At 41.2% G+C, this 14,730-nt stretch overlaps 1 protein-coding gene across 13 annotated transcripts in view; it reads left to right on the forward strand.

The window, feature by feature from the left end:
- The window catches only part of SYNE1 (spectrin repeat containing nuclear envelope protein 1), a 454,100-nt gene extending 439,893 nt beyond the window's left edge, over positions 1–14,207 (forward strand). For 11 of the 13 annotated variants that reach the window (XM_036871083.1, XM_036871082.1, XM_036871073.1 and 8 more), the window contains 5 exons: positions 1,255–1,383; positions 2,688–2,900; positions 3,929–4,021; positions 5,417–5,475; positions 13,222–14,207. In XM_036871083.1, the coding sequence (XP_036726978.1) occupies positions 1,255–1,383; positions 2,688–2,900; positions 3,929–4,021; positions 5,417–5,475; positions 13,222–13,462 (735 nt within the window). In that variant the 3' untranslated portion in view covers positions 13,463–14,207. The remainder of the gene's footprint in view (positions 1–1,254; positions 1,384–2,687; positions 2,901–3,928; positions 4,022–5,416; positions 5,476–13,221) is intronic. The other 2 variants (XM_036871084.1, XM_036871085.1) reach the window with 1 other exon arrangement.
- Positions 14,208–14,730: the final 523 nt, after the last annotated feature.

The following is a 14,730-nucleotide window of genomic DNA, read 5'->3' on the forward strand; positions in this document are numbered from 1 at the left end:
TTTGGGCCTGCCATGCTCTGAAGTCAAACATTTCCAGTGTAGCTGAGTCTGTGACTTGATTTATCAAGATCACTAGGGGGATGCAGTTACTCTCCAAAGTCAGTATTTGAGTGAGATAACTTTGTGCCCAAAGTCTTCATTTTACTGGAGAATTTGTACATGTGACCAGGAGTTCAAAGACCCCACTTCTTTACAGCTAACAAGAGCCTCTTCCCACAAGTTTATCTCAGCCTCACCATTCCTCCTTCGACTCATTCTTTACTCGTTCAACAGGTATTTTCTGAGCACATAGAAAGACATTTCTTGGACATCCAAGTGAGCATTACAAATATTTACTCATCCATTCAGACCACAATTATTTGCCAGGTGTTTACAGTCTGACAGATACTGCACTAAGCAGGCAGGATACAGCCCAGCCTCTGCTTTTGTTGGGGAAGACAGACACAAAAAATGCAATTAAATGTTTAACCAAGCTACTTACAGATGTTGATGATAAGAGTAACCGAAAAAAGCACTTTGGGAAGGTGATTGGGGAAGTTCTATGGATGTTTGAGCTGATTCTTGGAAAGATGTTGCCATGAAGGAGGTCAAGCAGATGGCAAGTCCCAGAAGCAGGAAAGGGCTTAGTGTGTTCAAAGACAGAAGAAAGGCCGGTGTGATCAGAGAGTAGTCAGAGAGGAAGGAAGGGATGAGAAAGATCTGGGAGGTGGTCAGGAAGCATATCATGCAGGGCTTTGTGGGTCCTGGCCAGGAGTTTGGGTTATAATCTGAGCAGGATGGGAAGCCTGTTTCCCAGGATTATAGGTGCCCCGAGAGTAATAATAGCTCCTTGAAAGCAGGTACCCAAGCAGGGAGCAGGTACCCAGCGCCTCCCACGTTGGAGATCTTCTGTAACTATACCTTGAATAAATGAATACATGGACGCATGGAGAGATGGGATTGAATTTAGGCCTTCAAAGATGGGAAGATAAAGGAGCAGAGCTGCTTCCCTCTACATAGTATTATAGCCCTAGAAATTAAGCATTTTGATGCCAATTTTCCTTATGTCTAATTTTTCCCTCGAGTAATAAATTAGATGCTTTTGGTAAGAACGTGAACTCAGATAATTACGACAGCTCTAGTGCCTTCCTTAGAAAGGAGCTGTGTATAAGATCTTAAAACCAACGGTAGGAATTGTAAAGCATGGATATTTAAGCTATGAGGGAAAGAAAAATATCTCATTCAAAAGGATTTTATGCTCCATATTTTTTTTAGGATTTCCATGAAATGAGTCATGGTTTGCTTCTTATGCTTGAGAACATTGACAGAAGGAAAAATGAAATTGTGCCTGTTGATTCTAACCTTGATGCAGAGATACTTCAGGACCATCTCAAACAGCTTACGGTAAGATGTGTGGACTCGGGCAGCGTCTGGTTATGTTATAGTTGGTACTACTTATTTACTTTTTCCGTTATAATCTCTTAGTCTTTCTTTACCTCTCATGATTTCCCATCTCTGTGAAGCAAACATGTACATAGAAGATGATATCTATTAGCTTTAGAATCTGGTTCTAAAGCCATTGCTCGTCTAAAAATCTCAGACGGTCTTCATCTTAATTAGCTTGTTTTTATCAAGGCAGCTCTTTGGCAAATTACATTTATTTTAAATTTAAACTGTATGTGTTGAATCTACGTCCCAAGAATATATTGGGTGGCTGATAATTAAAGGAATTAAAATAGAGACCATTAAGACTTCTTAAGAAGAATTAAGTATACGGATTCAACACTAACCTTAGCACCAAGTTTTCTGAAAGCTAAGACAACAAGGGAAACATGATGAGTTAAATGATTTTTATTACCTGACAAAAAGGAAACAAACCAATTCTCAAGGAGCAAGAAACTTTTTCTAGTATTCAGTTCAAAGGGAAATTTACAGGATTTCTGTGTAGATTCTTATAAAAAGAACTTTGGACAATATAATGTACAGAGTACTTAAGTGATTTTATAGAAGATAAAGAAGCATATTTGAGTTCCATTAGGATAAAATGATTTGCATTTTGTCACTTTCTGTATTTTTAAAATGCTGTTTCTTAACATTTAACACTCGAACAAACCTAACAGAATTGTCAGCTTTTAGTTCAGTATCATAAAGGTCTTAGAAACCAGGAGGAAATAGCTATGCAGCTGCATTTTTACTAGACTTTTGACCTCAGACATTAAGTTGTGAGTGATGAATCACCCATATATCTTTTTTAAAATCTTGAATAGATATCTGAGTATACCTCCGCATACTTGAGTTTTTCTATATTTATATGTTAATGTTTTACTTCTCTTTTTAAAAGAATAGTTTATGTCTCATTTGCATAACACTTTATATTTTAAATACTTTAACATACATTCACCAGTTTGAACCTTCCAGTAATACTTACTGTGGACCCGGCAGGAATTAATATCATCATTTTACCAATGCGAAAACTGAGATCAGAAAGATTCAGGGTCTTATAGGATACATTTTGGCAGAGGCAGGATTAGAACAGAGGTCCCTGATTCCCAAATGTCATGGGCTGCTGTATCCGTCCTTGTGTGAGCACAGCATTCTGATGCTCAGGTCTAATTGTCCACTAAGTTAAAGTGATGTCATTGTGCACCTTTGGAACTTTCTCAAATTATTGAAAATTCTTAGAAAAATATTTCTTATGATATTCATAGCAAATAAGGCATGAGCTGTTGGAATCCCAACTCAAAGTGGCCTCACTGCAAGACATGTCTTGCCAACTATTGGTGAATGCTGAAGGCACAGACTGTTTAGAAGCCAAAGAAAAAGTGCATGTGATTGGAAATCGGCTCAAACTTCTCTTGAAGGAGGTCAGTCGTCATATCAAGGAGCTGGAGAAGTTATTAGACATGTCAAGCAGTCAGCAGGTAAGCTCTCAATAGACATCATTGTGTAGCATGTCCTACAGGAGACCAAACAAGCATCATCTTTATCCATTTTAGAGACTCTGAATGTAGTACTTGTGAGACTAGAGTGTCCCCTCTCAATCACTGCTCTTATAAGTCTGGCTCAAAATAAAAAAGTAACTCAAAAACTTTTATAATAGGACACTACTTTTGATTCTGTTACATCCCAAAAACCTCTTGTAATTGTTACTGCTAACCCTATTACCACCACTACTGTGGCATTTTATTTTACCTAGTTTATTTAAGAATTCATGTGCTTTCAGTAACACTGCGAGAGTAGGCCACAACCAATTGTTGCATATGAGTTTCATATTCAAACCTTAGAAGGTATGAACTCTCCTTAGCTGGCAGTTAAACCATACAAAATGTTCAATGCTCACTTCTATTTGTTTATCTATTTAATTGTTTGTTTATCTATTATTTATTTTTAAATTTACTGCATCGTTGTAATATTGTTGGTTTTAAGAAATGCATTTGCAGGTAAGACTTCAAACATTCAATTGTGAAATCCTGTTATGAACACACAAACATGTTGCAGGCAAAAGAACCACCTACTCACAGTAACAGCGGTGCCAGCAACAATACAGTTTCTCTGATGCTAAAAGGCAGGCTCCTGGGTGACTGACAATCTTTTGTTTCTATGATTTGGTTTCTCTCCGGCCTGAGCACCCTGCAGCTGTAAGGCAGATTCCTTTACCCCCTTCACTTCAACCCATTCCCGTCCATGTCACTAAGAAATAATAAAGCTCCAAGCGGCCCAGTAATAACAAAGCTCCACCTGTATTCTCCAGAAGGGCCAAACTCACAACCAGGAAAGCCCAACACACTAGAAGTATTAGGTTCTGTTCTTCCTGCAGTCATCTGATTCTTGTTTCTCCCGGGGAATGGGTTGAGGGATAGATAGGGATGGGGTGGGAAGTACTTGCAGATCACAAAGCCATCGTGGCTCTGGGACATGGAATCATTAAGAGAATCTATTTCCCACGTAGGATTTGTCTTCCTGGTCTTCTGCTGATGAACTGGACACCTCAGGATCTGTGAGTCCTACATCAGGAAGAAGTAGCCCAAACAGACAGAAAACGGTAACTTTCCACTGGTCATTTTCAGTTGGCCCACGGGAGGGACCACTGGGGCGTGACAGTCTTGGTACCTCACGCAAGGTCCACGGGCTCTCCCCTTGCAAAGCAGGAGTCCCCATAAAACGTGGGGTTGTCACACAGTGACGCAGAGAAGCTCTGTTTCCTCAGCCCTGCCTCAAACCCTCCCCACATGCACTCAGGAATGGAAAGAGCAGTTCTGTTTTTCAAAAGAATCAGGTTCAACGTTTGGTTGGTATGCAGGGAGGCAGATTATTTTTCTTGCTCACAGGGCCATCTCTAGAACAGTGCTCCCTTGTCCCTTTGGTGGCCCCTCCCTTCAAACCACCTCCGCCATAGTCCACCCCAAAAAATGTAGGCTCCACTTAAAAGGGTGCCTCAGCCAGAGGTGGACAAAACTGTGAGCATCTCATGAGACCATTGAGTTTATAAGACAAATGGAGGTTCTGTTGACCCTCAAGCAGAGAAGCTCCTGAAGGTGGTCTTGAAGGTTTTCAGCGATCGTATTGCCCCCAGAGTGGCAACAACTCAAGATGACTCACCACAAGGCCTGTTGGGGGGCTGTCTCACTGGCACACAATGAGGAGAAAAAGACCAATTTGGCCCCTGCTACCCTCTCTACCTTGATTTCTCTGTGTAATTAGAAGCTTGTTTTTCGTTTTGTTACTTTTTTTGGTCTGGCTTTATGATTATATTCATTTTTATTATCATTCCATTTTCCTTAGTTTTTAGAAGTATTGGTTTCATTTGTACTTTTTTTGTTATAAACACTTAAGTTCTATGCTGATAAATGTTATTATCTTTTTAGGATTGTTTTTTACTACATTCGCTAGTTTCCTATAGATCCTAGTTTAAGAATGTGAAGGAATACTGGCTTTTCGAGTCAAATTTTAGGCTTTATTTAACTTGAGTACTTAACTTGTTGGGTCTTCATCACTCTACACAGAATAATCTCACACTGCCATTATTTTTAATCTACCAAGAATTTTAATATTGTTCTAGAAGATGAAAAATATGTAAGGTACATTTGAAATACGTGGCATGGCGTATTGAATTTTATATTTATTTTAAGTAAATATACAGAGATCTTTGGCTAGTGTGGAGTCATTTGTGTTTCTACCATGAAGAGTGAGGGAAGTATACCCATTGTGGTGTGAATGCCCAAACCGCCATGTTTCTTCAATGATGAATAATATAGATGTAAATTGATTTCACTTCTTCAACAAAAGAAAAGCCAGTTTCCTTGATTCGTGGGTACTGATCATTTCATTTGATTTGTATTTCCTTTGCTGAACTTTTAGTTTAATTTTCATCAGTAGCTTGTCTTTATTTGCCTGGACTGAACATTCTTCTTTCTTTACCCCTGTTCATTGCAAACAGCCACGAGGCAAATGTAGTCTCTCACAGCCTGGACCCTCTGTCAACAGTCCACATAGCAGGTACCTTATTCTCCTGGTTTCCACACTGTTCTAGAACTCCAAGAGGATGATGAAAATTGTCCAGAATTTAGGTGGGCCTGTATCTGGTCTGCCTCAGGGTAGTTGAGAAACTACTCATGTCAGTCCACACCCTTGCCTAATAAATTGGAAGAGACTTTTCTAAGTGGGAAGTACAAGAAAATCTCAGAGCGTAAAATATTTGGACCCCATCAAAATTTTGTTTAACTATACCTAGGCCATCCGGTACCCTTCATCCAATGGTTTTTTATTCCGTGTGCTCGTAAAGATTTGATATCACTGACGTCACAGCGCAATTTGATTCATGGCAGAATTTTATCATCCTCTTTATTTCTAGATTTTACAATAAGTCAGGTAATAGATCAGTGAATTATTTTACCATTCCCAGAACCCACAAACCTGAATAAAATATACTAACATCCCCAGCTTTTTATTTTATTTTTGTGTTTTATCCAGATTGTGGGTTTTGGATTCTCAAAATGGCAAGTCCTAATTTGGTATTACTTTAAATTTATAAGCCCCTTCTCTCTTCTGCTTATCCTAAAATTCCTCTTCAGCCAGCACACTCAAGTCACTCACCTGCCTGACACTTGGCAAGCTCTTTCACTCTGGAAACAAGAGCAGTCAGGGCCCCCGCCCGGGAACCTCCTGAGAGCCTCCTCACAGCTGCCACTCTGCTTTATGCGTGGCTTCCAACAACCCCTGTCTCTGCACTTAGCAGTGCTTTGCCTTCTTCGTTGTCGTCGTCGGTGTGATGTCTGTGCTCCCTGGCCCTTCCACTAATCAGTTCATGTTTCCCCAGACCACTTTCTAAAAATGGAAATACTGTCCTTGGAAGCAGATTCCTTACTCCAATCATGCGCGGTTCACTGTTAAAATAGTTTGCCCCTCTGGAAACTTATCACCACTGAGCTGGAATCCCAATTCCTGGAAGGAGGGTGGGGCATGAGGAAGTGTAAGCAAGCCCTGAGTAATAGTTTTAGCTTTCCAGCTGTGTGAGGAAGGGGCTGGCCTTTGCATCTGGTTTCCACTCAGCTGAAGTAATGCAGAACGGATTTTGATGTGCTTTCTGGTTTGAAGCTTCCCTTCACTATGTTTTGCTTTTTTTTTCTCTTTCCCTTTGGTTTGGTTTGATGACAATTTTGTGGGGCTTTTTTCGTCCATAACAAAGTGTCAGTAACGAAACATGAATGGAGAAAAACTCACAGGGATTTTTGAAGATAATGGTGGGCTTCTCCAGGTGCTCTGATTTTTTCTTAGCCCCCTGCAAGGAAAGGCATCATGTACTATAGACAGATCACTGTTTTATGTGGTCCATCTGCCCCCCACAAATTGCTGATGTGCCGTGAACAGAGATGGGGCACGTCCCCCTCGCATTCCTTTAAGGACACCAGAGAGCCATTCTGTGGTCGACATAAATGATGGTGATGAGAAGGGAGAAAGCTCTTATGTTATTATGCGATGTCAATAGCAACCACAGCTCGGTTCCCGGATTTCCCCGATTCTTTCACACAGTCACACGGCCTTCTGAAATGTCAAAGGCCTCGTTTCTCAGGGCAGCAACTGCTTCAATATTGTCTCTTAATGGGGCTTTGCAGCTGGGACAGCCACATTCTCACTGTGACATCCGCAAGGCGCCTTTCAGCTCTGCTCTGTCCAGCACTTATTAACATCTTTCTGAGCACACAGCATGATGTTCACTTTGCTGCTTACAGGACCTGGAATACAAACGATCTTCACCTGAATGGCCAGCTTCGGCAAACAGCTTGGCAAACAGCTTGGCAGACGGGTTGTGGTTGAACATTCTTGGACTTCTTAACTCCTTGGCACCTCTGTTTGGGGTGCACCCACGTGGGCAATGACACGGAGAGTCTGCTGGGAAAGAATTAACTTCACTCACAATCCAGGCTGTCACGTTGAGACTTGAGATTACCTTGCGTTTGATCTTGCACTGGTCCAGCAAACTTGAAAGGTTATTGCAAAAGCACAAGCAGTTTAGAATGTTGACCCCAGCGATCTGCAATGGGAACATTTTAGGCATATATTCTTCCTGCGAGGAAAGAGGCTGAGTTGAAAGAAACTGGGTATTAGTTTGAAGGGAGGGTTCTTATATTATTTTTGTGGTTTAAAGTCAAATATTAATAATATCAGTTGCTTGCCTGCTGTATATTTCATATTGATTCTACAGCTGCTGTTCTGTGTTCTCTTACATAATATTCTAAGCCTACATATGGATTGATGCCAGTGTTTACAGAACACCTACTGTGTTTAGGCCCTGGGCCCACAAAATTAATACAATATGGTTCCTGTCATAAAAAACTTGCAATATGTCATAATCTAGAGATCCCCTAAATCAATTACAAGGAGTTTCCCAAGACTCCTTAAAATTCTAAACATTTGAAAAACATCTGAAAGTATACGTTCATAATAACTATCCACAGTTTTTGAGATTAAACCTATTTAAGATGCATGCTTTTTGAAGCAATGTTTATGATGGCCAGCTGGTACTTTTTCTCTACTTTTGACTTGAAATTGGCTAACCTGATAGCCAATAACTCTTCAAAATTCTGCTATGGATTAGTTGAAGTTCACAAATGGGAAGATTTTACTCCAGTTTCCAGCAAAGCAAAGGAATAACTGCTCTGTAGTCTGAAGAGAGGGAATTGATAACTTCATTCCAAAGCTGAGAATTGTAAAATGCAAAACTTCTCTGGGCATCTTTAGTCTTTGGTACCTTCTGCACAAAGAACTGAGACAGAATAAGAAGTGGCAAATGACCGGCTGAAACACTGAAAGGGAGGGAAAAAAGACCTCATTTAAAAATGTGTTCAAGGGAGCCAAATACATCTAAGCAGGCACAGTGGGGTTTTTGCATGTACACCAGGGCCTAACTCTAAACACCATTCAGTTTCTTGTGGAATTTTTTTTTTCTAAGTCTTTTCTGTCAAACCCCACCCTGGGGATTGATTTATTCAAAGCTCTCAAAGCACCTCAGCCTAAAACAGCCTTGCCCCTGGGGCAGGCTGGATACCTGGGCTGAGGACACTTATAGGGTAAGGCTCCACTATGTTTCTTTTATATTTTGAGATCTGCATTCCCAATGTTTCCTGGGACCAAGTCAGACACTTTAGAAAATGCATCGCCTCTTTGAAAGCACTGCTATAAATCAGGAATATTTCCTTGGAAGGAAAGGCTGAATCCAGCAAAATCCCTAAGGTTATGAGTCATCACACCTTTGCTTTAACAATACAGATAAATAAGAATGATAAGTTGCTGGCATTTATTTAGCACTTAGTGTGTTCTAAGCACCATGCTAAGCGTTGCATATCTGTTACCTCATTTAACCCTCCCAACGTGTTCATTCCCAATTTTACAGGCAAAGACACCAGGGATTAGAGGCATGAAGATGTAGAATTTTTTTTTAATTTAATTTAATTTATTTTTTTATACAGCAGGTTCTTATTAGGCATCCATTTTATACACATCAGTGTATCCATGTCAATCCCAATCTCCCAGTTCATCTCACCACCACCACCACCTCCCTCCGCTTTCCCCCCTTGGTGTCCATACGTTTGTTCTCTACATCTGTGTGAAGTTGTAGAATTGGAACCCAGGTCTCTCTGACTCTGGATCCTAGCTTGTTAACCACTCCTCCTGACCGAAGGGCTCCTAACGGGTGGGGTACTTTAAACAATAGTTCCAGGGCTTGGGCTACCGTGGGTTGCCTGAGATAGCTTAGGACCAGCCAGAATGTTCATCTTGGAATAAAGAGAGGCAAATCCTAAGTTGATCCTGGGAATTTGTCTTCTGAACCACATATCCAGGGAATAAAGACCATTCACACAGGAACAGGCAACACGATCGTAGACAACCTGATACTTCCTCACAAAAAATTTCTGTTCCTCTACTGCCAGTGTTTGCTAACAAGTAACAAAATGAATTGAAAGTGTCTTTTCATTTGTATAAATGATGTGTGCACAGAATTAACTCATTTTATTTCCTTGATGATGTAAAATTTGTGAGATGAGTCACACTCTACGTGCACACTCTTCAGGCTTCTCACAGCCCTTGGCCAGACTTTCTTTCCTGTGGTGTGTTCGTATGTGTGGCCCCCTCCCCTATAGCCTCCTTCTCCCACAACTATACGTGTTTTAGGAAAGAGATGAAACAACACCTGGGCAATTATTTACCCCCAAATTTGAATGAGTGAGGGGAGTGAGAAAGATAATAAATAAATATTCACTTGTAGAGAATAAGCATGTTTTTGCTGGACAGGATTATCTGAAATATCTCCATTGATTAAGTTCCTTAAGTAGGTTCACACATTTAGTTTTTCTCTATCAGCACCATCTCTACTGCATCTATTTGTGGAGTAAGGCCATTGGAGAGTGATGAGTGACGGCTCAGTGCGATGTCTTTGTTCTTCCCCTTGTCAAATTTCCCAAGACTTGAAACTTATGTGATTTTAGGTCAATAGATTAAATATTAAAAGTACCCTTTTACTTGGTATCATTAACCTGTTAGTACTAGAAACTCTAGAACAGGTTTCCCCTAAGCGGAAGCAACTTTGGGCTTATTGAAACCTTGGTAATTGCCCCAAGTGGGTGGCATTTTTTTCAGTAGAACAATTGGACGTTTCCAAGAGCAGTCAACTGAATGGAAGCTCACTAAGAACTGTGTGTTCTCTTTGTCTCTATCTCAGCCCATTATTTCTCCCCAGGTTGGCATTCTTCAACATTAGAAAGCGCACGCTAATTAAATTTTAATACGGAATGCTCTGATGCTGTTAAATGTGCCATGTCCTTCAACAGACTCTGCAGCGTCTGAGCCCGTATTCCAAAGATGGGTGACCTTTCCAGCTTTTCTCAGGAGTGGACTAGTCAGTGTGTAGCCCTTGTTTTGATCTTGATCTTTGGCTTTATTGTTCGAAGAAGCTAATGATTGACAAAGAGGGGCTATTCAGCTCTGTCAGTCTGATTGTTACTATCAATTATATGCATAAATCTGCCCATCACTAATGTCCTTAAGTGTCTCCTAAAGAAAAGGAGTCAGTTAGAAATCTCCCTTATTTTATTTAAACCCCAAATAATAAAGAAACAGAGCTCTCTTTTGTGCTTCTGTTATAACTCAGACAGGTGACAGGTGGAGAGGATTGTTTTCCAGGGCATATATTCAGGTCAAGGAAAAGATGTATTGAAGGAAGATTCAATCCAGAGCTTATGGGTAACTGTCCCTTCCTTCTCCAGAAATTCATAAACTGTCAGAACCAAAAAGATTTTAGGATGTTAATGCATCTCCATCTTTTCAAAGGAGAAAACTGAAGGCCAGAGAGACTAAATTACTTTCCCACAATTGTACAACTGCCTCAAAACAAAATGCCCTCGTATCCATATTCTGACTTGATGATCTGTGTCATACTGTGAAGCTTTATGATTAGAGGCCTTTATTTTAGACATGAGGAAACCACTCACCTCCAAGTATTTTAGGATACAAATGTTGTCCTCTTTGCTTCTATATGTGAGATACGTGTGACGTAAATATGACCTGGATGCCCTTCATTTATGTCACCAAACAACAAAACATAACAGAGAGCACAGTAGGCAGGGACTTTGGAACCCTGAGTTCCTGCTAGAGCTCTTCCTTTAGTGGTGGATTTGGGGCAAGTGATTTACTCTATTTATAAAGCTCAAGTTCTGGGAGTGAAAATACCAGAGTTGAAATCTTAATTCTGCCACTTGCTAGCTGTATAACCTTGAGCTGGTTCCCTTACTTTTCTGTACCTCATGTACATCGGCTCTAAAATGAAGGTGACAAGCACGCTGAGGACTGTTGTGGGAATTAAGTGAGAGAACCCAAGACACATGCTTTTGTCGCCCAGCACCTAGAGGATCAAATGTGAACTCTCCTTAGCTGTTTACCTACAGAAGTAAAGATGGATTAGATACTCTCTAAGGCCTTATCTCAACACAAATATTTTACAATTAGGTAAACTAGAGAAGTTTCTATTTAACAGGTATGTGACATAACTTCTTCTATGCTTTAGTATATCATCACAAAATATACAGTTTGTCCTGTTCAGCCCTTTGGGAATAACTCATTGGTCTTAGCATAGGGCAGTTAATCAGTTTGACCACTAGATGGTGATTGAACTCTTGTGGCCTCCCAGTTGGCAGACTTCACACTGACCAATCAGTAGAAGACATAAAATGTGTAAACAGAACTTGCAAGTTGGAAGACCGTTTAGTCTAACTTGAAGGATTTGAAGAAGAGCTTGTAACATAGAGGTGAAGTGAGTTGTTCAAGGTTTGTAGACCAGAAAAACACAGCCCCAGTTCAGGCCAGGGATTTGTTTTTTCATCACACTTCGAGCTGCAGTAGAAATAGTATGGTACGTGGCTGCTCAGGGCTTCTCGGGGCCAGTCTAGTCTGTTTGTCTCACATATTTCTTGGTAGTTTAATGAAGGAGTTTTGAGTAGTCCCTCTGTTCCCTTTTAAGGGGATTATGTCTGTTTTTTATTTTAACATTTATTTTCTTTGGTGTCACTCCTTATGCCTCACTGATACCAGTGTAATCTGTCTTCAGAAATTAATGGCTAATAACGTAGCTGGAGACATAGTGTTTTCTTATGAGATAAACGAACAGAGTAACCAGTACAGTTTTCACACCTTCGTATTTCTCCAGTGGCCTCACATTCAGTGTTCTTACCATTAAACCGTTAGAGAATTCCTACTAGGTGTGGGGCAATGGGTCTCACTTGTACATGTATTCTTTTTGCTTCTGCAGTGTTGTGTGTGTGTGTATGTGTACAAAATTCCTCCTGTAAATAACATTTCTTTCCTCATCTTTTCCACTAGTAGCAAAACATTCATGGATGCTCACAAAGAGAAAAGAGTGCCCCCTACTCAGAACCTACTTCCATTTTCAACATTTCACAGGCAGTCTTTCTTATGAATTCTGAAATTCATGGTTCATCTCTAAGACACTGTTTCAATGTAGATGCGGAAATTAAAGTAGATAGGAAAACTTGGAACTTGGAACTTCCCAAATTCACAGAGCTAGGGGTAGAAGGATCAGCCTGGAATGGGTGTCATTCAGCACCAGTGATCTGTAGACTGACTCCACTGTCATCCTTGTTCTTACAGCTTTGGATCCCACTAATGTCAGGGCCAGTTGCTGATTCAGTGCAAGATGAAACCAGGGCATACTCTAAGAATAATTCAACTCTGTGGGTCTGTGCAAAATGACCGCAGCTGTTCTTGTCCTTGCTGCATGGACTTTGGCACATCCAGGACGGCTAGATGGGAGGGATACCTTGTATCGTCCTGACAGCAACTAATTTTGCCTGATATTCTTAAACCAAAAATGTACTGCATCAAACATCCACAGTTTAATTATCCCGGATCTACTTAATTTATGCTGGTAGAGCGTGTGTGGAGCAGTTTTCTTTGTTGATGGAAAATGTTTTACCAAATTAAGGGGTGGAATTTGAACCCACTTAGTTACCTTTAGTTGACTAAATGTCTGTTTTCCATCAGTGCATTTTCCAAACAGCGCTTCATTTGGTGGTGGGGAGATGACCTGGGTTTACTGCAGGAGGCTGGCAGCTAATTGCCAGGTTGGGTTGTGCTCAGCCTGACCCTTTAGCTTCCAGGAAGGTGAGGAAGCCAAAGGCAGCATCCATCCAACATCTGAGATATTTGAGTTATTGATGTCGATTCTTCTCTCAGGTCCATAAGCGGTGGCTCCGATTCCTCCCTTTCTGAGCCTCGGCCAGCTCGGTCCGGCCGAGCCTTCCTGCTCCGCGTCCTCCGGGCAGCGCTCCCCCTTCAGCTCCTCCTCCTGCTCCTCATCGGGCTTGCCTGCCTAGTACCCATGTCAGAGGAAGACTACAGCTGCGCCCTCTCCAACAACTTTGCCCGATCGTTCCACCCCATGCTCAGATACACAAATGGCCCTCCTCCACTCTGAACCGAGCGATGCCCTCTGCAGCAGTGCCGGTAGCGTAAGGAGGGTTTGGCCAAGGGCAGTCCCAGACTAGCAAAGAGAGGACCTGAATCTTGGCGGATGCCCTCGGTGCGGCAGCTGTAGCGCGCCTCCGTATCCCCTGTGTGCAGATCATGGCTTCGGAGGTGACGATAAACAATGACAGGGGGGAGAGCAAATGGATGCAGAAAGTTTGGAAGAAATTCTGTTTGAAACTGAGCCTCAGCGCTAAAGAGATTCAGGACCTCCACTGTTCCCTGGACAAGTGAGCTCTAGGCCTTTGGTCTGTCCTGTGCGTACCCAGCGACTCCCAGAGACCATCTGGGCAGCTTTCCCGCAGTACGGATCCATCCTTTCAGTAAGTGATGCTACCTGAGCGCCATGTCGGCATCCAGCAATCTACCCATCGACCAGTGCTGAAGAGCTTTGAGAACCTTGTAACATACAGTTTTTAAGAGCTTATGTGACAGCTTCTTTTTTACCTTGTTTTTCTTTGGGGCATGATGTTCTAACCTTGCTTTAGAAGCACAAGCTGTAAATCTAAAAGGCACTTTTTTTAAAGGTATAAAGAAAAATTGGATGTAATAAAATCATGGGAGGCTTTATGTGGAAAAACAAAAAGTCAAATGTTATAGTTAAAAAAATGATATTTATGTATGTACAGTTTGCTAAAGCCACATTTTGTTTGTATCGATTTCTTTGCATTTATTATAGAGATTATGAAATATTTTGTCTGTGCTTTTTTTCCTCCCTAAAGAAATGATTCTAAATTTCCCTATTAAGCAGGCACTTATCAGAACGCAACCTAAATGATCATTTTTGGTGGAATAAATGAAGCTGAAACATAAGTATATATTAAAGAAAAAGGATGAATAGAGGTAGTGTATATTTAGACATAGAGGACTCCGGATGATTCCTTCTTCCTTCTCCTTCCACAGCCAGTCACATCTCACAGACTCTTGCTTCCCAGCATCTTTCATACTCTCCTTTCTTTTCTGTTCTCATTGCACAACTGGAAGAACCTCCTATGATCTCCTGACTGAGGCCCCCTCTCCACTCCATCCCAAGGGTACCAAAAAGCCATGTGAATATCCCTGAAGCATTTTTCTGGTCAGATCCCTTCTTTGCTCCAAAATCTTCTGTTTTCGTTGTCTAGCAGAGGAAATACAATTGTAGTCCATCATTCAAGTCCAACTACAATCAGATTTTATTCTGTCCCTCCGATCTTGCCAACTAGTGCCCCTCATGGAATT

Source organism: Balaenoptera musculus, chromosome 12 (assembly GCF_009873245.2).
Source record: "Balaenoptera musculus isolate JJ_BM4_2016_0621 chromosome 12, mBalMus1.pri.v3, whole genome shotgun sequence".
Lineage (NCBI taxonomy): Eukaryota > Metazoa > Chordata > Mammalia > Artiodactyla > Balaenopteridae > Balaenoptera > Balaenoptera musculus.